General features: G+C 39.2%; 2 protein-coding genes across 7 annotated transcripts in view; both read left to right on the top strand.

The window, feature by feature from the left end:
• The window catches only part of SGMS2 (sphingomyelin synthase 2), a 44308-nt gene extending 33543 nt beyond the window's left edge, over nt 1-10765 (top strand). For all 6 annotated transcript variants that reach the window (XM_021525496.3, XM_085578106.1, XM_021525497.3 and 3 more), the window contains exon 6: nt 124-10765. In XM_021525496.3, coding sequence (XP_021381171.1) covers nt 124-327 — 204 coding nt within the window. In that variant the 3' untranslated portion in view covers nt 328-10765. The remainder of the gene's footprint in view (nt 1-123) is intronic.
• A 496-nt stretch (nt 10766-11261) lies between these two features.
• CYP2U1 (cytochrome P450 family 2 subfamily U member 1) lies at nt 11262-25417 on the top strand. The gene is made up of 5 exons (XM_021525520.3): nt 11262-11776; nt 16962-17594; nt 20742-20903; nt 21888-22055; nt 22468-25417. The coding sequence occupies exons 1-5, from the start codon at nt 11338-11340 to the stop codon at nt 22644-22646; spliced, it is 1581 nt and encodes a 526-aa protein (XP_021381195.1). The 5' UTR covers nt 11262-11337; the 3' UTR covers nt 22647-25417.
• The last annotated feature ends 857 nt before the right edge of the window (nt 25418-26274 follow it).

Genomic DNA, 26274 nt, shown 5'->3' with positions numbered 1-26274 from the left:
AATTCATGTAAATGCATTGCATTTTTGCTGTTGTCTTGACTGATTTTAATATTAATTTTAATTGATTGTAAGCCTTTAAACTGACAGTTGCCTTTCCCTCTTTACATGTTCGTGCCAATACAGACTTTAAAGGTGTCTTCACAGACGAATTTTCTCTCTCGAGCGTGGTGGTATCCAATATTTTATTTCTTTGAGAAGAATGTGCAAGGCTCTGTTCCTTGCAGTTTTTCCTGGCCAATATCTTGGCCTCCCAGCTGCTTCAAATCTTCATGCAAAAAGTATTCACGGGTTCAGAAGACAGGAGAGGACAATGAAAAATCTACCTGAAGAAGGAAAGCATCTGCTCTGGTTTTTTCATTCTTGATTTATTTTTTACCAAAACATTAATGCTGTAACCAAAGTTCTTAAGAAGACTGTAACTGAAGAAGTGGACCAAGCTTCTGTGCAATTGATGGAAAGACAGTTGTAGACACATATATTGCATTTCAGATGTTTTCCTCTCTGGCTGGACAGACCTATTCTACTCTTCAGTACTAATGAAATGCACCACTGATGGGATTTTTTTATTAAAGAAAAAATGGAGAAGGACTGTGATTTATTAATGAGATAGAGGTGCCAAAGACCAGAGTAACACTTCCATTACTATCACTCATCCATAGAAGCACCCAAAAGTCTCATCTTCAGAGCTCTGGAGTATGTAAGGGAAAAAACATGCTAACATGTAAGGCACGATATTGGCGTATTGAGGTGTATAAAAAACCACAATTGTGGGAAGTGGTTTGTTGCATTATTCTTGCTAATGAAGGTAAGGCCTTTGTGTGACTGGTACAGCTGGAAGCAAGTCTGACTTTTTTACACACTGTGGGTATGAATATCTTAGGACCCTAAAATACTACTTACCACCATTATCTCCCATGTGTTCTACTATATACCAATTTTTACATTTTTATTAGTAATTTTATATTTAAACAGTTGTGTTACCTGATGAATTTGCAAATTAGAAACAGCTACTAGCATCAGAGCTCAAGGAGCCTAAAATTTTATTTTTAGTAAGAGACGGTTTCAACATCTGAATCTTGAATTACAGCTGGCCTTGTTTATATAGCTATACAGTGCCTGTCAGTGTATATAGCTGCAGATATACACAAAAGCACATACCTTAAACAAAATTATTTATTGGTAAGAGTAATCCTAGAGTTTTTGATGCAGGCAGAAATTATACAGCTCTCACCTGCTTGAGGGATGCAAGGCCAGGTCCAAAATGGGGCTACATTTAAAATAAACATTTTGATTTTAGTAGCAATCTCTTGCTGAAGCTATATAGCAGGTTTGCTTGGGAGCCATAGTTCTCTATTGAATTTCTTTTTTTTGTCTTTTACCTCTTGACACACGTTTCTGTGACTTAGTTTAAAAAAAAACATAAACAGAAAAGTGCTAAGATGAAATATCTGCAACAGCAGCATTTCAATTACAATGTAAAATAATTTCATATTAAATGCCTCTGTCGTAGAACTCAAAAATAGATTACCTTTTTTTCCCAGTCCAGCTAAAATGGCTATCTAAACAAGTTGGCTGAGAATGGGGGAAATTACCATGGGGTGAACATGTAACAAAACCATAGATTAACAGCTACCTGTTCTTGTTGGTTTATGTTGTTTTGTATTGTTCTGAAAGCCAAGTAGAAAATTAGCACACCATGTTTAGCCATTTATAGTCTGTATTAATTTCTGCAGTTAACTCAATATTATTTTCAGATATTCACTAAAACCTAATGAAAAGATAAAACTGCATTGTGTTGGGGTGATACTAATATAAACAAAATGCTGCTTATTTTAAGAATGTCATGAACTGAGTGACAAGTGTGAATAATGACAACTTGTTTTTAAAAAGTCCAAAGTTAGTAATAAAATTAAATACAGAGTATGCAAAACCAGTAATTTTCAGTTAAGGGGATAATTTCTCTGAGTTGTACATAAGAATACTTTTGTGCATTTCAAATATTTTTGTGCATTATCAAAATAATACAATAAAGTGTTCCTTTCAATATATTTTTGGAAAAAAGTTAAGAAAATTCAGCTGCAGTTTGATTCTGTTATTTAAAATGAATTTAGTACTCTGATAATATGCCCCTGAAGTTGTGTGTATATGGGCATATCTGTGCTTTCATTTGCTTGCTTCTAGTAGATCTTGAACAGCTACAAAGCCAGTATCAAAAAGCTTTTGAAATTCCTTTTTCTCTATCATATAAATGAATCTGTTCAACTCCAGTCAGTAGATCTCCCGAGATACTTGTTATATCAGTACTACTTCATAATTTTTAAATCTAAAATATAAGCTTTGTGATACCATAAATATGGTCATGTTAATCCACTCGTAGTGATGCTATCTTTTAAGAGTGATGAATGGATTTCATTAGTAGTCACTGTGCCTTGAAAATAGCATGATGAAAGGCATTACCTGAGGAGCTTAAGCAGTGGTTTTCATCTGGTGGCTGAAAAATAAACACTTTGACAGTGGGGCTTCTGTAATAGATCTGCAAAGTAGGCTTTCTTCATGGAGGATGAAGTGTTTGGGGTTTTTTACCCTTATCACTTTCACATTTTTTTCTTTCAGAAACAGGAATGAAATAGAACCAAGACTCTGCTTTTGTTAGGCTGTGTGAGCTTTCATTCCACTGCTGAATTTGATAGAGACTTCTATTGTAATACAACAGGAAAGTTTAAGTAGCAGCTCTAGCTCAAAATACTCGATTCCTGTTCCAGCTCAGTCCTCCCTTAAGTACTTAATATTTATCCAATGTATGAAAGGTCTCAAAGGGATATATGTGTTTAAGTAGCAGAAAGCCCCAGTTTTCTATGCTCTTAATAGCTTTTAAGTGCTTTTACAAACTTGGATAGTATAGCTGTATTTGACAACTCTTTAGACCTATATGCAAGGTGATAAAATAAGTAATGGTATATTCTAGTTCTTACTGTTACAGTTGTTTATCCAATACAAACCACAACTGTCATGTAAAAATTAATAATTTTAACATCTTGGTGATCACTGTATACAAATACCATGAAGCTTAAAGTATAATTTCATCATAAGAGGCAAGAGATTGCAGTAAGTAAAAAGGAGAAATTTTGACTTCCCCGTAGGCCTGCCATCAAGTGGTTGGTATAGTATTTGGTCTGTATGTGCCCAATACTTTGCAGTATGCCACTAATTATTTTTTCCTGGTTACAGTAATATTTGTCCTATGTCATGTGGGGTGCCCCTTTCCTGTGACTATAACGTGCTCTTCTTAACTGAAGAGCTTTTACATGTTGAACTTTACAGACACTTAATGAAAAAAAAAAAACAACCCACTACATTGGTACACCTGATGATCAGTATGACTTAAATGCTGGTGAGCTTTCTTAAAATGCCTAGCGTAAATTTAAATCTGTATTTTAAATGTTAACTTGAGCATTTAAAGAAATGTGCTGCTAAGTGCTATTGCTACCGATGCTTACTCCAAATGCCAGAATTTTTTAGCGTCTACTTAAAAGCACTTTAAATGGACACCTTTTTCGGTACGTGCTTAGCACTCCCATGTGGACATAAATGGTACTGTTAGTCATCCTTTTCTGCTGTTTTTTGAAAAGATCACCACAGGTGGCATAGTAGCAAAAATTGCTGTGCTAAACATTGCTGTGAACCCTAGTACTCGATTTGCTTCCCTCCTTAAAAAAAAAAAAAAAAAAAAAAGACAAAAAACAGCTGGTTGGGAGAGAGGAAAACGATAAAAAAAATTATGTTAAAATACACTGCCTTCATGTAATAGAGAAATAAAGCTCGGCAACAGAGACAGAACTGGGAAGTCTTAAAAGAGATGAGACTATTCTCTTAATTGGATTATTGCAAATCTGTTTACTAGGGTCTTAAATCAGAATCTGTTCAATCTCTGGCTTTCTCCTATCAGTAGTATCTGGCTAGACAGTTTATCCTGAGTTGGTTGGTACTAACCCAGATTCTTTTCCTCATTTCATTAGATGGGATTTACTGTCCTAGAGACAGATCCGTTAGCTTCAGTGCAAGGTGAAGTCTTTCCATTAACTTCAAACGACCTTTCCTATAGCTTTATTTGGTTTTTGTTTGTTTGCAGGATTTTTTTTCTTTCTTAGTGGGGTTTTTGTGTTCTGTGCTTTTGGTTTTTTTGTTTTGGTTTTTTTTTTTTTTAATGCATAAACCTTGACTCTTAAAGATTCATGGGCTTATTTTGAAAATGGATCCAAGCTGCCAGATGGACTGGAACCATTTTGCCTTACTGGCAGATGTAATAGTTGTAAAACTTCATTGTCATCTTGGTATTTTACAATATAAATGTTTTGGTCTTGCCTAAAACTGGCACACGAAATTAGAGTGATGCTATGAGATTGAATACTTCTGTATTGAAGTGTTCTATTGCAGGCATTGTAAAAGCAATGTCTTAAATTCAGTTACTGATAATAGGGATCTTAAAAGTAGACACTCCTATTAGGCATCATTCAAATGAGTATTTGAATGTACACATGAGAAAAATATCCTAGCATGCCATTCAAGTAACTTTGCTGACAAGTAAGCCTTCATGTGCCACTCTATGATGCTGCTCAGAATCCAGAGAAAAGTGCTGTGAAACAGAATAGAGACAAAGGGCTTTTTTGTAGTGTTTATAAGGAAAAGGGAGGCAGATGAAAACACTGAAGTAGATGATCATATATTGCTTTTTGCATGAAATTGAGCTAAAACTACACCTAGTTTGCAAGAAGTGTTGATTTAAATTGTATAATAGTTCTGGAAAAACAAACAAAACCAACCAAACAAAAAAACCCAAAAAACAAAACAACCCAGACCTATAAGGAAACAGCAGTATTAAGCACATCCTTCTGTGGTACAGCTGTGTATCTGTCCTGGCTCTCATCCATAACTTACAGTTTAAAAACAAAACTGAACTCGGTGAGAAATGCTTGGAGATTAAAGTACTTAAATATTATTAGCAGTCTTTTATAAGTTGTTCCTACAAGCTGTCACTAATAGTTTCTAAAACAAGAATGAAGTGCTGCAATGCTTAAAACACAATGCAGTTTTTTTTTCCAGTTGGCTTCAGTTTCCATGGATTTAACCATATGATTAAATCTTATTAACCTAGACAGCAGCACATAAGATTGTGAGGCTGGATACAGGCAGCTCATGTATTGCAAGGAAACTTTCCAGTTCTGAACTCATCTTTCCTAACTAAACACTCAGTGCCTGAATGATTTTTAAAGATGAAGTAACAATACTGTGTGGTCTCTAACATGTATATGAAACACTGTAAATCAGTGATTAAAAACCCACAAAGGTTTGACTTGTTTTTCAATGAAAACTTTTTAATTGCAAAAAACTTGGAGTTGAGCAAATAGCTAGCTGTTTTTCTGGGGCTCTTGGCTCTATGCTAACCTTTAAGATGCAAACTAGGTAGGAGGAGAGGGCCAACTGCTTCCTGCTGGGATGAGCAGTGTGTGACTTTTTGAATTAAAATTATATTGGCTGCATGTTACATGCAGTCTTATCTGTACTATAGTTGAAAAATGATGCTTTATTACACTATTATAATTAATGTCTGCACTTTTTAAAATGATTCTGTAGTGGTTGACCCAGTCCTTCTGCTGGATGAGGAGTGAGTGTTTTTGTCCTTTACTTGCTGCCTGTAAGGTGTATGTACATGGGTTTCTTCTAGGAGAAATAGTCTTCTTCCAAGCTGTGCCTAAAAAATAATGTTAGCTCTTGCATTTTCTCTCAGCATAATAGGTCTTTAGGAGGTTAGCATTTGTGACACTGCAAAGAATTACTACAGAAGAATCTCCTTTGTGCCAATTGAGTTCAGTTTTCACAAAGTATTTTTGAAAGATATGTTTGAAGATGACTTGTGGTTTTTTTTTAATTAAGAGAAAAAGTGGTCAGAAGTTAGTCTGAAATAAAAGCATCTCGAGCAGTTGGGGTCAGGCATCACACAGGCACATGGATGTGGAAAGGGTTTTTCTGGCATAAGCAATATTGGATTCTGTACCTGTCCTTTTGAGCTTCTTTTGGACTGACAGTGCAGTACTAAAGCTGGCAATAGCTAAAAAGTGAAGGTCACTTAAACGTCAAAGCTATAATGGGGCTGAAAAGGCAGATTTCTGTAAAACCAGTCATCAGAGAGCTGTATTCCAATTCAACAGAGCATACAATTGGGTATTACTTCAGGTGTGAGTTGCATTTAAGATGAGCAGCACTGTTTGCTTTCTAAATTTTTTTTCATTAAAGATGGCAAGTGTGCTGAGAATACCAAATGGAAATTTATCTCCCTGCTTACTTTTACCTCTGTCATTGAAGTGTTTGTGTATGAACCTTAAAATATATTACTGAACTCCAACCCCTCTTACATTTTGAGTAACTTAGCAGTGCTTTGTTACTTCTGTAAAAACTAGGTTTGCATTCCACTTGTTTCAGTTTGTTGCCACTCAAAATGCTGCTTACGCTGAAGCCTGTGCTGCTTTACACTCCTGTCTACCTCTGCTTCTACTAATTGTATTTTCTAAATGGCTCAATACAGAAGAGTAGGATTTACATTTGAGAAGGCTTCATAATTAACCCTAAAGCCAAAGGCATTCTTATCAGACACATCCTTGCACAATTACTACTTGAAAATAATTTCAAGTTTCAAAACCTAACGTGGTAGGATGTACTTCTTTTCCCTCAGGAATCATCTTAAATGTTTAGCCCATTTGTTTGCGTTTATTTTCGTGATTTAGGAGAGCATGTGTGAGATGTGAAAAAGGTTCTGCTAGCTTTTGAGGTCAGGGTTATACCAAGGAACCTGAAAGTAAAAGCAGAAATAATGGTTTGGTGGCTGTGGTTCTCATGTTTTCCATGTGACTTTGAAAACTCTCAAGACTTCCCTAAAAACAGCACAGGACCTCACTTTGGCTGCAACGTGGTTTCATCCTTGTCAGCTGACAGCTTTTCTTGTGTGACTTCTCCTAGGTTGGATCCTGGGTATCCATAGCTCTTTATGTCAATTGGAGCTGTATATCCAACCTTGGAAAAACTAGGCAAGAAAAGATGCTGGCTGGTGAGGGACCCTCCAAGGTAATATAAGAATGCTGTAATGCACGCATGGTAAGAAGCTCATAGGATGTTCTTTAGCTTCAGGGTCCAGTTCTGCAAACACCATGCAGCAGACTACTACAGTAACAAACTGAGAAACCTTTGGTGCTGTAGTGTCTACTGATCTTTGCAAATTTGGTGCCATTTTCATATAAATTCTTCACAATTAGCAAGAGTTGGCTTTTATGTTGTAAAACTTTCAGGATGACACTGTATAACTGATACTTTGTCAGGTAACTGAGTGTTACAGTTTGCTGTGTACACGCAAGAGGTACTAGAGCTAGAGTTGTGATTTGTGTTGCAATCTATTCATTGTGTTAAAAAAATCCAAAGCAACTATTGCACTAGCTGTACTTTTAAAAAAGCAATAATGGGAGCATCTTGTAGCTTTTCTCTCCAGAGGTGCTGTCTGTCATGATCACTTCACTGTCAAATGTGAATTTGGTAAAACATGTTGAAGAAATTGTCCTGTGTGGTTTACTTGACACATACAAGTTGAGATTTTATTGTCAACCTGTGTACTAATGAATACAGCTGGACTATTTACATAACCACCCACATCTTTAAAAAACAAAAACTTTATATCCATTTATGGTGCTAATGATCTCAAATATTATAAAGAGCTGGTATTCTCTTATTACACATGAACACTAAGGAAAGCTGTTGTTGACACCTTTGAATAAAATAAAATTTCTCTACATTTTAAGCCTGTTCCAAATGCTTTTTATATAAATACAATGCTTTTCTATTTCTGTTTTATATAAAAATGGTAAAAAATTGTATTTTAATGTAGGAAAACAGTAGGAGTGTATATTGTTCTAAATCACATGTCCAATTCTTAATTTTCATACATTTAGGATAGCTAATCTTCTGAAACTCAGTCTAAAATCTAAGAATTTCAATAGGTAGGATTAAGGGACAGGCTGGTAGTTGAAATAAAATAATTCTCTGTCTTCATCATCACTGTTAAAGCCTTGGAGATAGAGGGAGAGGATGTGAAATGGACAAAGCTGTGTTAGGAGGACACTTGATTATGCAGTGTAGGTGTATATTTTGTTGAAACTTTAAAAATCCCAAACAAGTTGTGATGGACATGACCATATAGGTATTTAAAGAGGTGAAGTGAAACAAGGTAATTGTCAAGGCAGTTCACAGTATGACATTACAAAAACATGTGAAGGAACCTTAAACTAGATTGCTTAGATTGTGAAACAACAAAGTAATTTTCTAGCTTTGTTTGAAAGCTTCACAAGCAACTCTTTCTTAAGACGAAAAAATGTCTTGTGCCTTCTGTTGCAGAAGTTACTGTTGCTGTCCCCCTCCCTTTGGTTGTGATTTTATTGCATAAAATGGACAGTGCACTTCCAGATCTTTCCAAGAAGCATTTCTGGGCAGCAGTACCTACACTTTCTATCCACAGAGAATACCGAGCCTTTAGTTCTTATTAAAGGCCCCTTACTTGTGAGCTTACAGTTGTGAAAGTATCTGCCTGTGACAGCTATGGCAATCCTTCTGTAGTCAGCTCTTCAATGAGCAGGATGCCCTTAATTCACCTGGACACATGAAGGTGCAGAGCGGGTGCCATGCCCAGGTGCACCGGTGGCACTGCAGCACATCCCTCTGCTCTGAAATGGTTGTGCCCTAAGTGGTTATCCTTCATATACTAGAATAAATTCTCTTTAACCACTTCCACCCAGCACTTCAGGAAGTAAATGGGGTTCTCAAAGATCTATTTTATGGAATTTCAGTGCAAAGAATATTCCATGTGTAGAATAACTTAATTTAATGCAGAAATAAGTGCACCATCTAGGATAAAACCAGGGCTGGGGGGGGGGGGGGGGGGGGTTTGTTGTCTGAACAATAGTTTGGATTGTTGTCCTACTTGTCTCTGTGCCTGCTTTTATAGTAGGACCCTTGGAAAAGCCAAAGATTGAACAAAGTAATCTGTAATAGTGCTAAGCCACATTGAAATATCATTTTCCTACTTTAATTACTAGATGCTTCAGAGAAAATGGATTATATATTTTTTTTAATTTACAAAAAAAGGTGCAATATTTACAGAACTGTTAAGAGGCAAATGGCTGCATGTTTCAATGTTCTGCAAAAACACATTTATGAGCATGTGACATGCACTTGGCCAAAACTGAGTTTTTTTAGCTTTAGCTGCTGTGTTACAGAAACATGTTTCAGTGCACTAGTGCAGCTCAGAACTTTCAAATATTTTAAATGTGGTTTTGACAAGGAGAGTGTTTCTTATTAATAAAGTGCCTGTGGAAGTAAAAATCCAAAAGTTGCCTGCAAGCTCAAATAAAGCATATAAAACTACAGCCCATACTTGAAGAGAATGGGTGCTAACTAAGCAGCTGTGTAGAACAGCTGGTCAACAGTCCTAAGCATTGACAGGATTCAAAGATTAAGTTTGAGCAAAGAATGTTACGTTGCTTTTGTGAGTTTACTGTGTTAAACTTCCAATGCTTCTGCTTGGGCCTTAACTCTGTAACTTGGTTATCTTTAAAGAAAAATTAGTTCCTTTGAAGTATTCTATTTTAGATGTGTTTTGTTTTTGGTTTTGTTTTTGTTTTTTTTTCCTGGTAGTCTTTACTCTAGTGGGGATTTTTGTTTGCTTGTTGCATGGAGCTATATTTTGACCCGTTAAAAGTGTCACCATATGGTTTTGATTCCTCAGGGGTAGGAGAGTTTGAAGAACGGTTTTTCCTTAAGTGCAGAATTAAAGGAGGTGTGGTTTTTATTACACTGATGCTAGGACTGAATAGGAAGGATTTACAAGGAAAGGACTGTAGTGCTAAAGCTTGTATATGTAGTTATTAGGGGTATGCAGAATATTAGTCAAGTACCTGATATGTTTTACTGTTAATTTCATATTTTTAAAAGAGGTTATTTGGTTCTAATTTAAATTGCAGAAACTGATTTTAATGTTGCAACAGCTGTTATTTTAACTTGAAATATCCACTTATGTACCGATATGTTAGAGGAAAAGTTATATTTTATCACTTAAAGTTTTGAAATTAATCACATTTTCTATCAAAATTAATGTGCAGTTTAATATCTGGACAGCCTAGAATTGGCCATATGCCACTGAAACCAAACTTCCAGCTGCATACATAGGGAAGGAAGGCATTTTTTAAATCTAGTTCAGCTTCTTGACTAGACTGAAGGAAGTGAGGCTAGATTACTCTTGTACACAGAAAACAGGCAAAAACAGTAATGTGTTTCAGCTGTGCTGAATACCTTAGCTTCTTATTTTCACAATACACCACAAACTTTTCTGGAGACTCAGATATGAAATACCTTTAGTTCAGCTAAATTTTCATCTGTTTTTATATATTTTTTCTAATAGATGCATTTTATTTGTATACATTGTAATTATCTGCTGAATTTCTGCCGAATATGGACAAAATGAAAGCTGTATTCTATTCTGCCAGTCTAAGTCTGTTCTTAGTCTTTCTCTTTTGTTCAATCCATGGCTGGTGAAATGTCCACTTGTTGTTTAGATTAAAGAGACAGTTGCCTTAATTGCTCAGATGAAAACTGACCTTGGCCATTTAAAGCTTTATGTATTTCTGAAATTGCTGTAACTTCTGTATAATTCCAATAAAACCTTTTTAATACAGTTCAGCCATTATTTTATGAGCAACTTGTCACTATCTTTACTGAATGTTCAACTGTTTAAAAAAAAGTTTGTTTAGCAACACCCTTTTTAATGGACAAGCTCCCTTGTTTCTGTTCTTTTTTTTGTTTTTGTTTTTTGGGGGTTACTTTAAAGGAGAAGGACTGTGGGCAAAACGTGAATACTTTTCTGTGTTAGTGAAGGCATATAGATCATTTACTAAACACACTGGTGCTGCAGCAAATTATTGGGAAAACCAGACAGTGGCATTTTTTCCAAGTCAATGTACCTCTCTAGGGGTTAAATTTTATATTGCTGATCAGCTGGAATAAGTGCACTAAGGTGTTTACTAGAGGGAGGGGGAAGTTACCCTTAAGACGAGTTCTGGGGGGGACGCGGCTCTGCCGGGCCGGGCCGCGGGCGGTGTGGGGCCGGCCCCGCTCCCCGCCCACAGGCGGCGGGCCGGGGTCAGGGCGCCGCCGGCCGCGCCTCCCGCCCGCCCCCGCCATCTTAAACCGCTACGCGCCCGCGGCGGGCCGAGGCCGCCGCTCCCGCCGCTCCCGCCGCCCGCGGAGATGGCAGGGACGGCCGCGGAAGCTCGGGCGTGGCTGCTGCGGCCGCCCACGGCCACCGAGCTGCTGCTGGCGGCCCTGTGCTGGCTCGGCTGCTACTGGCTGCTGCGGCGGCGGCCGCGGGCGCTGTCGGGGCTGCCGCCGGGCCCCGCGCCCTGGCCGCTCGTGGGCAACTTCGCCTTCGCCCTTCTGCCGCCTCCGCTGCTGCGCAGGTGGGCGGTGGATGTGAAGGGCGACCGGCTCTCCCCCGCCTTCTCGCCCCACGTCTTCCTCACCGGCCTCACCAAGATGTACGGCAGCATCTTCCGGCTCTTCGTGGGCAGCCGCCCATTCATCATCCTCAACACCTTCGGCGCGGTGCGGGAGGCGCTGGTGCAGAAGGCGGAGGTGTTCAGCGACCGGCCCTCCGTGCCCATCGTCCTCATGATCACCCACCACAAGGGTAAGCGCCCGGGGAGCTGCCGCACACCCGGTGATGGCCGCGGTGATGCTGCGGAGCGGGGGCTGCTCGGGACCGTGGCTGCTCTGCCGAAATTTCTAAATAATTCCCACGGATTGCGGACTGAGCTATTTACCTGCCTTTTCCTCCTCGCGTACGTCCCTCGCCCTGCTGCTGACAGAGAGAAGCTCGCCCTGCCTTGAGGTGCAGCATCCCCGCGAAGTTGGCGGTGCTTGAGCCGTGCACCGCAGAGCATCTCTGGGTGACTGAAGTGCCTGATCCCTTTAGCTCTGTGCACGGCCAAGGGACTGAGGAGCTGCTGGGGTGGTTTAGACTGGAGAAGAGGAGGCTCAGGGGAGGCCTTATCTCTCTCCCCAACTGCCTGAAAAAGGCTTGTAGCCAGGGCGGGTTGGTCTCCTGGGTAATAAGGGATAGGACAAGAGGAAATGGCCTCAAGTTGCACCAGGGGAAGTTTAAGCTGGGCATTAGGAGGAATTCCTTCACAGAAAGGGTGGTTTGACAGTGGAATGAACTGCCCAGGGGGACGGTGGAATCACCGTGATGGATGGTGTTTATGGAAGGGCTGGACGTGGCACTCAGTGCCATGGTCCCGTTGACATGTTGGTTCAGTCATAGGTTGGAATCAATCTCAGAGGTCTTTTCCAACCTCGTTGTTTCCGTGACTGGCATTCGTGCAGGGGTTTAAGACACATCTGGTCTGTCACCTGGGAGCTTTCTGATTTTGGCTGTGGGAGGGAAGAAATTTCGAGTATTTGGGCAGTGGTACTGAGCAATTCCCCAGTTCTTACCAAGGTAGCGGTGGCAGAGATCAGGCTTCTGTGGAGTCCCATGGCTGTGTGGTCCTGCACTGCCTCTGTGCAGGCTACTGTTGCTGAGATGTTTGCAAGTGCGTTATTCTGCTTGTCAGAACTTACTGAGCATGTTTGGGTTTGGTTGTCCTTTACTTTTTTTTTAAGAGTCCAAAGGAAAGTTACTAGCTTTTGCAGAAAAATGGCATGAAGGGTTTAAACACATGCTGACATTACTGCAGGTAGAATTTCTTCATGTTTAGTTTTTAGGTCATTACTGATCTCAGTGTTTAGGAAAGTATACTTAACCCTTTTTCAGTTTAGGAGGTGGACAACAGAAGGCTTGTTAGTGTGCTGGCTTGCTATGAAACTTACCTATTTTTTATTTTTTCCATGGTTATGGTTTTTAAGTGCATGAAACATTTATCTGTTTTTATTTTCCTTTTTTTTTTTTTCCTATTTCAGAATTGCCCTAGTAAAGAAAGTGAGTGGGTTAGGTCTTGTTTATTAAAATGCTATCTGGTACCATTGCTGAAGTCAGTTTAAAGAATAAAAAAAACAAATGATGTTTTGTGTTGGTTTAATGATATTGTTCCAAGACAGATCTTACTGGCATGTTGTTATCATGTGTGAGTATTTTTAGGTACAGTACTTCAGCAAGAACTGGTGAAGGAAAGGGGAAGAGGAGTTAAATAATTTTACCAGTGCTGTAAAACCTAATATTCAGACCCATAGTAGATTTCTTTTCCCTTGAATGTCGTGAATGTCATATGTTTCTTGTTCTCTGTCAGACCTTTTAGAATATGGTGAACCAAAGAGGAGCCAGGACAGTTTGCAGCTTCCACCAGTGGGTGCTCCAGAAGAGTTGGATGTACCAGGAACCTGTTGTCCATGGCCAAAGCATGCTACAAGCAAGCCCAGGGACAGTGCCTGGCTGTGTTGCACTGTGGCAGGGACATTGTGTTGCTCTGGGCTTGGTTTTATCTGTAAGGTCACCATAGCTGTGCTTGGGCATGAGGACTACAGCATCAGGCTGCCCAGCAGTCCATACAACATCCCCAGCTGTTCCATAGTGCTCGTGTTAGCAGCATGCTGGATTGCCACAGATGTAGGAGTATTGTACAGCGAACCACAAGGGTGATGATGTCTTCTGAGTGCACAAAGGGTGAAAATGGGCAGTGGGGCCACTGCCCCCTGCAAGCTGGTTCTCCAAATGCCAGTGGAAGTGGCAGATGCTGTCCCTGTGCTGCCTTGGGTTTAGTGGTGGCAAGAGGAGATGACTGAGCCTCTGCGATGCTGAGTTTGTGCTAACGAGTGTTGCTTTTTTCATCTGTGGTTCGTGGGGGAGACAGATGGGTTACAGCACTCAAACTGGAGGCCTCTTAAGATTGGTTTGGGAGATAATTTCAGGAGTTTGTGGCTGAAATATTTCTGCAGGTAGGGACAGCAGCAGTTATGTTAGTATGTGCTAGGAAAAGAAACAATAAAGACAGGATGATGGGTAACTTCAGATCTACCATTCACAATTTGGGTACTACAGCTCTGGGAGGTTTAGTGTCCGTTTTGGGTTCCTGCATGTCCTTGGGTTCTTTGGGTTCCTTCATTCTGTAAGTGAGCTATTGTGGTATGAGCTTACAGAGATACTTTCTTCTAAGCTACATTTGCTGGTATAGTTTTGTCTTTACCTTGAGCTGCCCTGCTAGGTATGGTATGGAAGAAAGAGGGGCTTATCTCAGCTGTGTGGTTCTGTTGCATGTAAGATGCAAAGAAAATAATTGTGCCTGGGGAGAGCAGGTAGAAGTATCACAAATATCAAACACTACATTTCAGCAACTTGATTAGTAAGTGAGGGAGGCCTTCTTGGCTGCATAGAAAGTGCCATAACTTCAGGGAGAAGGTAGTATCAATTCTTAATTCTTAATTAATTATCACATATGTCTGCAGAAAGAGAAGTAGTAGACTGGGGAAAACCAGATATTTTTGTGGTCTAATTTTAGTGTTTTAGTTTTTTGTATTCTAAAGCTACGAGAGGTAGCAAAGACTGAATCTGTAGAGTACATGGAGTCAGAGTGGTTGTCTGCCACTGTACATATCCATCCACATGTGGACATCTGACAATACAGAAGTAGAATGTTATTAAATGTCATGAGTGCTGTGTTTATGCATGTTCCCAGTATTGTAGCAGCACTTGAGCTAGCTGTAAAAAAGGGGATGGAGGAGTAAGTAAGCCTTTGCTTCTTGTGAGGATTTGATTTTTTTTTTTTTTTTGTGTAAAAAGGGGGAATAAAATGAACTCTCTGGTTTTGTGAGTTTGTTGGTTGCATTGAAAGGGTTTCATTAACAGCTCGTAGAGATTAGGCCTCTGTAGTGAGCATGAAATCCTGGTTATTGTTACTTCCGAATTTATTATTTTATGTCCTTTAGGTTTGTTTTTTTTTCTTGCTGTTTGTTTTGTTTTGCTTTGCATTAATTTGTTTACAGGGGAGGTTAATTTTGTTGTTTGGGTTTTTTTAAGAGTAGAGATGTCTGTGCTGAGTAACTTGGCTTTTTAGGGCCGGCAGATTTTCTTTGAAATTAACAAAGGACTATTCCATTATTGTAGCTTGGTAGGGATGCAGTTGAGAGTTACCTCTGTTATTCTGTCTTTATGCTTTCCTTCTTCCTTAATCTGTCTTCTGTGTAATTCTTTCCCAATTTACAAATCAGTTGTCAGTATTCTGCAGCAGTCTGGGGCTCAGGGACATCAGAAAACACCCATGCTCTCTGCAGGACTGCTGGAGAGGCTCACTGCGTGTGGCGAGGTTTGTTGTTGGTGTTAGCTTTTCTGTGGGCCTAGGCAAGTCTCTTTTACATTCAAGACAATACATCTGTTTTCTTTTATGAAAGTATTTGGATCCTAAAACTAATTTTCCTAACCAAAAAAAAAAAAAAAAAAAAAAAAAAAAAAAAAAAGGGAAGAGACTGTGGAAGCATAGCCTGTTTTGGAGATATTTGTTGCAGGATAGAAATAGTGATAACTTTGTTTTGTTCCAAGAAATCCATGTTTCTTTTGCAACCCAGCCACAAACTGTGGAAACCCAGGGTTCTTGGTTCTTGGCCAAATTCAGCCCCAAATACTCCTGTTTTTTCACTTAACCTACTTGAGGACACCAGTGCTAACAGAAAACACTTGAGAGAGGGAATCTGGGAAGTTTCGGTTCTGTTTTTTGAAGGGCCAGGAAGTGGGCATTTGAATAGATTGCCTGAGGAATGTCTTCATGCAAAGATGAAATTCAGCTGTTTCTGAGCTTGTCCTGACTCTTCCTAATGCTGTTTAGGACGTTTTAAGCTAGGTCATGTGTTTGTATTCTTTTAGCATTAAGAGCTAGGAACATTAATAGAAATGTTCATTTGTAATAAAAATGTAAGTAATGTTAAATATTGAAACGTGGTGCATCTTTTAGTACTTATGTACTACTTCTATTTTCTTATGGCCATTTCTCCTTTTAAATTCAATTTTAAGGTTTGCAGTTGACTGAAGAATGGATGTTGCTTTAACAAAGTAACTTTTTTTTTTTTCCTGGAAACAAAAAATGGTGTCATTTTACTAGAAGAAAAAAAATCCAGAACTAGATCATGTTTGATGACTAAACTTTCTCAGGTTAACCATGGAGTACATTAGAAATTGCAGGTTGTGTATTTGTTACCCTGTGGTGTCTTTGGTGTGGTCTTTTAATTCAACATAAGAGATGTTTCTGTTTGAAAGTGAGTAATAGGGATTTAATTTAAATGGTGTTTCATAATGACATAATCATGCAGAACAAGTGCCTAGGGGCATCAAAACTGTTGAGATGCATATCAGGCAGGGTTTTGCCGAGTGTTTCTGAACCTGTCTTCACCTTCCCAATTTTCTTACAGTGCGAGTATCCTGTATTTTTATTGTAACTTAAAGCTAAAGCTCACTTGTAATAGACACACTTGCAAAAAGTATTGAGAAGTTTGTATAACACGAAGTGGGGGAATACAAATCAGTTTGTGTTTTAATGTCTTCTGTTGCTAAAGAAGTTCATGTCTCAGGACATTGGGAGAAAAGGCTGTATCTAACATATATCCCAGACAAACTGTTCCCTCTTCTCCATCTATTTATGTCTTGCAAAGTCTAATGAAACTAGTGCTGTAACTTGAATATTCATTTCAGTGATGAGGAAAAGGAGGGACAGGATTTCCAAAAGCTATGATAAGGAACCTTGTGTTTTCCCTTTAGCTCCTAGACCAGGTGCTTGAGAGAGATTTGCTATGCATCATTTCCTTCTCTTCTGGCTCTTGGGTTGCAGGCATAGCTAACTATTTCTAATTGAAAGCTAGGCATTTTGGTTTCAGTCTCTCCCTTTTTCTTTCAGGTATTATTTTTGCACCTTATGGCCCTGTCTGGAAGCAACAAAGGAAATTCTCTCTCTCAACGCTGCGTCATTTTGGAGTAGGGAGACACAGCTTAGAGCCTAAAATCATAGAAGAGCTGAACTTTGTAAAGGAGGAAATGCTGAAGCATGGAAAGGATTCATTTAATCCCTTCCCAATCATTCGCAATGCGGTGTCCAATGTTATCTGTTCCATGGCTTTTGGCAAGCGTTTTAACTACGAGGATGATGAGTTCAAGACGATGCTGAAGAACATGGCCCGCGCTCTGGAGCTGAGCGTGAACAGCTACATGGTCCTGGTCAACATCTGCCCTTGGCTCTACTACCTTCCCTTTGGGCCTTTCCGGGAGCTTCGGCAAACTGAGTTAGACATTACTGCTTTTCTGAAGAGAATAATTGCCCAGCACAGGGATACGCTGGATGCAGCAAATCCCAGGGACTTCATTGATATGTACTTCATCCATGCAGAAGAAGAGAAGAACAACAAGGAGAGCAGTTTTAATGATGATTACCTGTTTTTTATCATCGGTGATCTCTTCATCGCGGGCACAGATACTACTTCCAACACACTGCTGTGGTGCCTGCTCTACATGTCTCTTTACCCTGAAGTACAAGGTAAGATTACTTTTATTCTAGGTGATTTATTCCAGACTGTAAAGCTCTAGATGAATGCTTGGAAACAGAAGCAGGCAGTGACAGTGAAGAAATCATTTGGAGGGCCAATGGTTCGTGTTGTATGTATGATTTGAAAGGCTGGTATGTAATCGGGCATCTCTTATCCTGCTGTTCCATGATGATTTTCTGGGTTAATGGTATATATAAGTGTTAAATGGCCCTTTAATCTGTGAATTTCTTCTGGTTTGGGACAACTTTATTTTTCCCAAGCAATTCCGGGAACTTCAGCATGTTTGAAAAACTTTGGCAGTTATGACATTCCAGGTATGTAGCAGTGATAGAAGATGTGTGAAGACCATAGTGCTGAGGTCTGCTTTTATAGCTCCCTGAGCAGGGAGGTTCTTGAGCCTGGCAGCAGGGTCTGGGGAAGTAGAACACTACCTGCTCTAGAGGAAGATCAAATCAGAGATAGCTTAAGCAAACTGGACTTGCACAAATGCACAGCACCAGCTGCCAGTGTGGTTAGAGGGCCTCTCCCTGTCAGTCTTGAGTGCTTAGGGCAGGCAGTCGGGTGGGTTGCTGATGATGAAGGATGGAGGGGACAAAAACAGAGGCAGAACAAATTGGTCTTGTTCAGTGTTAGGGAAGGATCACTGTGGGAAAACCTTATGCTATCTACAACTGTCTGATCAAAAGATGTTAAGAAGATGGAGGCAGTCTCCCCTGAGGTGTGCAGCGGAGGGAAGGGAAGCAATGGAAACAACCTACAATAAGAAAATTCTGATCAGATACTAGGAAAATAAATTGCCCTGTCACCATGGCAAAGGAGTTACACCGATTGCCCTGAGAGTTAAAAAAATCTCTGGTTTTGGAATTTTTCAGAACTAAGTGGGTCATGACTGGTAGTAGTCTCATCTACCCTGAGTTGGATCTGTTTGGAAAAATCTCTTTAAATAGGTCAAGATCATAGTTTATTGCATAAAGTCAACCAAACTGCAAAACAGGTCACCAGTTCAGTACATGGGAGAGAGTTCACTGGGAACAAATGTCAAGTTTTATTGCCATAGGCATGTTCTTCTGTTTTAATGTTGTGTGTTTTCACTGCTTGACTTGATATACAGTTACATGGATTAGATGCATTCTAAATTACACAGATGGAATCTAGAAGAGATTTGTGTTTGGTTTTTTAAACTTTTTTCCTTCTGCCTGGTACTGTATGTCTATGTGCTAGTCAATTTTCACTTTTCTGCTGGTCTCTAACAGTTTTATTACCTATCTCTGATATCCTCTTACGCTCTGGTTCTTGTCAAGTAATCTAAATATGCTCAGTATCCTGAATGCCTTGGAGCTATGTATGGGCCCTTTTTTTTTATTCCTGGTAATACATTTCTCTTAAATGTATTTCCTCCCTAGAGAAAATACCTGCATTGTGTATCCCTTATAAGTAGCAAAAGTTGCTTGCAGTCTTGGAAAGAAAACTAAGGGCTATCAGAGGAAAAATAAGTATTTTTCTCTTTGGAGAATGGTTTTGCTTTTTACACAGAAATAGAGAATAATGTGGATGGACAGTATAGTGAAGCCATGGGGAGTATTTGGTTTGTTCTGTTCCCCGACTTTGTTTTGGTCCTTGATTTCTGAAGATCATTGAGATTTTTAAATATATGAAAAGTTGTGTAACAGTTCAAATAACATGCTGTTGCAGAGACTGCTGGAGTTTATATTTTGCAGCTGGTAATGTGAGGAGAAGTTTGACTGCTGTCTATATAGTTCCTTGTATTTTTAGAAATTCTGAACAAATGAGTTATTCGGGATAAAGCACTGGTGTGACATTTGGTATGAGACAGTCTCATTAATTTTTTGTGTTTAATCTATTGAAAATTTTTTTTGTTTAGATTACTGTGAAGATACATGCCTGAATATAGGGCTATGATATGTCCCTAATGAAAGTAGCAAACCCCCACAAAGGAGGTACTGGTGAGCCGCTCTGTCAGCACATCTCTTGCTGTATTTTTTGTGTTTTTTGATGTTCCTCATGCATGAGCTTTTCTTCTGGGGCAAACCCAGTAGATGGCAGCAGCGGCTCCTTAGATACAGTTCAGGCAGCACTTGGGGATGCTGCTCGGGAAACCGGGACAGGTTTTTTTTGCATTGAGCTTTTATTTAATCTTGTATCACTGCTAAGGAGAGAAAAGAACAAAAACTCAGAGTATCAACAGCCTGGTTGGAAAAGGCAAGCGGAACAACCACAAAGTATGCAGGACATAAAGGGTAAAAAATGAAAACTGACTTCTATTATTTTTGAATAAAGGTTAGTGTAGAGGTCTCCTTTTTCAAGAATATCTTTTTTGGTGTAGCCAGATTGCAAGTTACCTGCAAGAAAAGGAACATCATCCTGTATGTACATAGGTGAAGCAAATCCTGAATCTTGGAAACCTCTGTGAAGAGAATTACTTGTATGCTGAGCCTTTAGTAAAATGAAAGGGGCAAGCAAATAATTTGATTTTTTTTTTGCTCCCAATGAATGAGAAAGTTGATAATCTCATTAACTTTGTTGACTTTGCATAAGGGCTGTCTGGGAAAGGAGCATCTGTTCCTGCCTTTGGGGGAAATAGCTGAGTTTAGGCTCTGTGAATAGAAAGTAGGAAATGGCAAGAACAAGTTAAATGGCTTCAATGCTTGCAGTAACAGCACCAGAATGAAGTATCTAAAGCAACTGCATGAAAAACTTTCCCATCTCTTCATGCTCAGGCACACTCTTACAGTTCAAGTTTTTAATTGCAAAGCAGAAGCTTGATGTTTTCATCATCCAAGTTAATGCATAATTAAACTACCAAAATAAGATTATGAGTTTGGAGTAGCAACAGAACTTGACCTGTACTTTTCCAATACTGAAGTGCTAGCAATGTCTGTCAGCTCAGTAGCTTTACTCTTGACTGTTGTCAAGATTGTGCTTGGCTGTTTTCTTCTTAGCTGAGTCTGTTCCTAAGGCTAATGTTGGCATAGCTATTTCAGCTAGGAATCACATCTTGAAGTAATTTTTGAGAAATCTATGTAAACAGTTAAGCAAGCACAGTCAGATGAAATTGAAATGTCTTCTCACATTATATGTCTTTTGACTTCTTTATTTTTCTTGCTCCCTTTGAATAGAAAAAGTTCATGCAGAAATTGAAGCAGTTCTAGGACGTGACAAAGTTCCCTCTCTTGCTCACAAGGCTCAAATGCCCTTCACAGAGGCAACCATTATGGAAGTGCAGAGGATGACTGCAGTTGTTCCCCTTTCTATTCCTCGAATGGCCTCAGAAACTGCTGGTAAGCATTCCTAGAGACTTGTTACTATAGCATTTCCTCTGGGATCTGATGGGACATCTAGGGATTCATCTGAAGATCTGATGGGACATCTAGTGATAATTTACAGAGACCTCATTTATGTATTAAACCTGTAAAACAAATATGTAAAGTGCTCTTTATAGGGAGCAGGAGGCCTTGACATAGTTCTCTATGTAAGCAGCATGTCTGACCTGACATCCAGCAGTTTTTCTAATCTTGAGTGATTTTTTTCTCTGGGGGTCAGCTTGTATTGACTAGTGTGCTAAGTCATAGCTGGCAGCTGAGACTCCACCTTTGTACCTGAAACTGCGGAGCTGTTCTTGGCATTCTGACACAGAGGTCTGAAAACATCAGTTTAGAGTAATTGGTTTGCTAAAGGCTTATACTACTGACCTCCACATATACAGAAAACATTAAGAAATATTGCCTTCCAGCTCATCTGTGTGTTTTTATAAACATAGCTGAGCACTGGCCAAAGTCAGTGTGAGAGAGCAATACTCTACTTTTAAACCTATTACTGAATTGATCTGCTTTTCTAAATGTTTTGATTTGCAGGAGAGTGAGGTGCAACCAGCTGAAACGAGACTAGTAATTTCAAAACCATTGAGTCACAACAGTTCAAAATCCATCCTTTGACTGCGGTGGGGCTCTGGGACAGCACAGGAGCAGGAGGAAAGTGGGTCACAGTATTTGGGTGCTGCAGAGTGCATTTCTGACAACTGCTGCTTCCTGCCCTGTGCAGAAGCTGATGGTAAAACTTGGTGTCTTTCCAGCTGCTCTTGTTTGATTCTGACTCAAGCAGGGTAGCAGAGATCACCTTTGCCTTCAGCTTTTGCTACATTTGCAGCCCACAGCTAGGGATAGATATAATTTTTTGTGACATCCTCTTGTTGTCTTTTTACTGCTATTTTTCCCATGTTTTCTTCTAGCAACTTGTCACATTACTGTCTCTGCTTTTTTTTAAAGTGCTGCAGGGATATACAATTCCTAAGGGTAGTGTGATTGTGCCCAACCTGTGGTCAGTACACAGAGATCCTAACATCTGGGAGAAGCCAGATGAATTTCAGCCATCAAGATTTCTGGATGAAAATGGCCAGCTGATAAAGAAAGAGTCATTCATTCCTTTTGGAATGGGTAAGATAATCTACATGGAGTCATTAGCTGGGTGAGTGGGTGGTGGTGTTTCAAGTGTAGGGCCTTGGGGGTGAGATGTAAAAGTTGCACATAGGACCAATTATATAAGTAGATTTATTATTACAGTTGGTGGCTTGAAAAATGGTTTGGGTTCCTAAAGAGCTAGTCTCCAGGCAGAAATTATGAATTGTCCTTTAATACTGCTTTTGCTGTGGATGTAAATATTGTTAATATGAACTAGTACAGCTGAGCAATGCTTAGACTCAAATACAGGAGGCCAGAGCTTCAGAGGTCATAGCTTAACAGTAGTTTGAGCCTTTTTTGGACTAAGGTAGCACAGGAATTACATGTGTGTTAACAAATTGGTCAACTGTATAAAGCCAGTAATACCTCTCTTCTAACTGTTCTTTAGGTAAACGTGTGTGCATGGGCGAGCAGTTGGCAAAAATGGAGCTGTTCTTGATTTTTTCAAGTCTTATGCAAAGTTTTACCTTTATGTACCCTGAAAATGCTGCAAAACCATCTATGGAGGGAAGGTTTGGTCTAACATTAGCTCCATGTCCATTCAACATAATAGCTTTGAAGAAATGATACAGTGTCAAAAGAGATTAAGCAAAGAAATACTGCACTTTTAAAATACAGCTTTTTTTTTTAAAAAAAAAATATTATTTCCAGCTTATTTTGTTACTTTCTTTCCAGAAAATAACCCAAACTGCATAGTTTTCGTAGTCAGTGAGAATGATCCATTTAGCCTTCTGGAAAGAAGATTTTTTTTTTCTGTCAGCTGTTGCATTCCACAAATTAACTGGCAGCATAGTTTTTAATTTGATACTCAAACTTGGTGGGCTTACTCTGTTGATTATGGTCAGTTTGTCAAATGTTGATTATGGGAGAATGGTCCAAAACATTTGTTACGGTTCTGGCAAAAAGTAATTGTAAAAAATTGTGAAAGCAACACATAAACATTTCATTTACCAAAGGAGTGAAACACATAATATAATATTAAAAGTGTTAATGAATTGTTAGCATTTTCTGTGAAAAGAAAGATTATAACTGAGCTTAAATAATTACTTACGCTTTTTGGAAATTACCAAATGACATTACTTTTAACCTTGGAGGATTCTTTTTTGCAACTAACTTATAGATGTAGTAGATTGGATCCAAATATCCTTGAGATTCAGGGCTCACTGTAAAAAAGCAGGTACCAAGTTGGAAAAGCCAGGATTTGAAGCCAAATGAATCCTTGAATATGCCATATTCTCAGCACGAAATGGGTGTGCAGTATCGGGATGCAGATGTTTTATCTCAGATACAAACTAAAGCAGAACTCTCTAACAAGAAACAGCAGAACTCTGATCTTCCAGTGCCAAACATATTCAAGACATCTTGCTGCCTCTTGGCATTTATTGTTTACCTCATGGCAGCAGTGGCTGCAGGCTGGACGGGACCAGCAGCTGCTCACTGGGGAAAACACTCCATGTGTAGTCCTGAAGTTGAGGCTGGTGCTCAGGTTTTTCATCCACAGGCAGTGTGGACAGTACTGCCACAACCTCTGGCTTTGGGAACTGGAGTCTTCAAATATGGCATCACTACAGCAGTACAGGTACTGCTTATACATTTACCATGGAACAGGAATAAGCTGACAAACTTGAGGTTTGAATATAATGACTCTCTCTTTATTATTCTCCATATAGAGTAAAAGTATCTGTAGTTCAGACAGCATTAGTGTGTCAGTACTTTTTTCACATGCAGAGTGTTAGTGCTCTTAACCACTGTCAAACCAGCTGCCAAGGAAACCTCATGGTGATTGTTTCAGAGCAGGGCACTCGGTCTTGCCCTATACTTCAGACATGGAAAGTCATCTTTTGGGGGACTATGTAACAACTAATCTTTAAATAGTTGTTCTTAATCATTCTTTAATCTCTTTACACTCCTTTTGATCAATCAGAATTTCATATCACGTGAATTAAGTTCTCATATACTCTTCTAAAAAGATTTTTTTCCCTCACTGGAGATCTAGAGTGGGACCCGGAGCCCTCCTAATGTCAAGTTTACAAGACTGGAATGTGAATTTCAATGTAATTTAGAATTGGGTATTCCATAGCAGAAACAAAACCCAAATTGTAAAAGAAGAGACAACTTCTCAGCTTTACATTAATGTCTGGTTTTGTCAATTTTAACATTGAAGTTTTAAAAGCCAGGTAGTGCCTAACAAAGACTGCAAGATAGTTATTTTGTATTTAAATTAAGGTTTTCTGTTACCTGCTTTGAATAACAGAGTGCCTTAATTTTTGAATTATGTATTTGGTTGGCCAGGTATCCACTGTTTGTGTGAGAACTTTCAGTTCTCTAATTAGGTTAACTTTGGGCTATATAGGCTTGTGGGTTTGGTTTTTTGGTATGAAGTTTTTGAAAATTAAGTACAATAAAAAGTTGAGTTTGGTAACAATGACAGTGAACTTGCTCTTAAACCAGACAGTACTGGAGAATTAAGCACTTTATTTTATTTAATTTTGTATTTTCCAATTAATAAATAGATTCTGTAGAGTTGGGATTTTTGTCTGGAAATCCTAAAATTATGCTTAATTGAGAAGCTAAAATTAAGTGCTGATAATATTTATCTTTTTGTTGAAATGCCTCTTTAAACAACATAATGATGTTGGTGTGCAACTGATCATTTGTACAATATACCCGTCCTTTTAATCAATGAGGACGCATTTGAAAAGCACTTTAGTATTTTTTTTACAGATTCCAAAGAAGATACAATTCACATAATCCCCTGGAATGTGAAACTGTACATATTTGTGCTTGTTTTGCCTGCTGAGTTTAGTTTAAAATGTCACATTTGAAAACTATCCTTTGAGAATTAGCCTTCTACAAATTATACTTTGAAAATGTGTTTTTTGGTTATATATGTAATCAAATGCTTCAATGTGTGACAGGCTAAAACTACTGATTGGAGGTTCCAACCATGTCAAGGTGTGCAAGAATACATGATGCTGTTGGAAATGACAATAAAGACCTGCCTTTCATACCTTCCAGGTGCATTGAAATTTTCACAGGACACCATAAAAGTAGCTAAACAATAGCACGGAAGCAGCAAAATCTGTGGTTTTCAAAGTGTGTTGCCATCTTTGGCAAACTGTAAAGAGTGGTAGCAAAGTTGGTTTGTTTTTGTAAATGTATCCTTCCCTTCTCCTTTTTTTAGCAGAGGAAGCATCTTAAATGCCTCGTTGAAAAAATGTATGCTCAGATAAGTGGGTGACTGTTTCTGAATGCTGCAAATATCTTTATTTCTAAAATTACTTTGCTTCAATGTGTTTTTATTTTGAATAAAGTAATTCCCAAGTAAGTGTTTCACAGCTTTGCATAGTTATTTCAATGAGTTCCACTTACTGACTAAACTTGTGGTGTTTGGCATCTTACATCTTGCAGAATAAGCTTCTGAGTGAGAAAATGTTAAAAATGCTTTGGATGAGGAGTGAAGGAGGTGGGGAAACAAAGTGAAATTGGGAAAATAACATTGCCAGGCATGTTATGATCAAATGACAGAAAGAGGTTTTTTTAAAAACAGTTATCCAGAATAGAAGAGGGAATGGTAGGAGATGAGGGAGGTAAAAGAGCAAATGAATTGTCAGCAGTAGGAGGTTTGCAGTCTGCAGGAAAGAAAACCTGGGCAGAAGTTGAGGTGTAATTTTTTTTTGACTCCTGGCATCGAGGGAGACAGAGGGCAGAGAGGGAAAGGGGTGCCCAAGGGGGAGCCTGCGGGGGAAGGCAAAGAGCACCCAAGGGGCCTCAGGGGAAAATGGGAGATCCTTCCCTATGGAAGAGCAGAGGGCTGAGCTGGAGCCAGCTAAAGTGTTTGTGGGGAGGGGGTGGGTATTAACACTGGTGTTAACCAGGAGCTGGGCACTCAGCAACAAGAGCTGTGGGTGGAAATCTTGTGTCTTATGCCCTGGAGTTAGGTTGCAGGTTACTTGGCATACTGCTATTTTTTGTTTGGTTGGCTTTTTTTAGGGGAAATTAAGGGAAATTACCATTCTGCTGTCATTTGTATACACAAAGATCATTAAGGGTGAGTCTTTGGATGAAGCTGTTTCCACAGCCACCTCCTGCTCCTGCCTAATCCAGGTGAATTTTTTTGCAGTAGGTTTGTGGTACAAAGTGCATACATATGAGAATACAACACTTACTTTAGTCGGATAAAACAATCTGCTTA

The sequence above is a fragment of the Lonchura striata genome, chromosome 4, assembly GCF_050655825.1.
Source record: "Lonchura striata isolate lonStrDom1 chromosome 4, ASM5065582v1, whole genome shotgun sequence".
In the NCBI taxonomy this organism is placed as follows: domain Eukaryota; kingdom Metazoa; phylum Chordata; class Aves; order Passeriformes; family Estrildidae; genus Lonchura; species Lonchura striata.
Note: the sequence above shows the minus strand (reverse complement) of the source record. Positions and strands in the feature narration are given on the sequence as shown.

What these genes read in the sequence shown, in the direction of transcription:
- CYP2U1 (XM_021525520.3), top strand. Translation starts at nt 11,338, where the DNA reads ATGGCAGGGACGGCCGCGGAAGCTCGGGCGTGGCTGCTGCGGCCGCCC. An exon ending in TCTTTACCCTGAAGTACAAG is followed by an intron (nt 17,595 to 20,741) that starts GTAAGATTACTT and finishes CCCTTTGAATAG; the next exon opens with AAAAAGTTCATGCAGAAATT. An exon ending in AATGGCCTCAGAAACTGCTG is followed by an intron (nt 20,904 to 21,887) that starts GTAAGCATTCCT and finishes TTTTTTTTAAAG; the next exon opens with TGCTGCAGGGATATACAATT.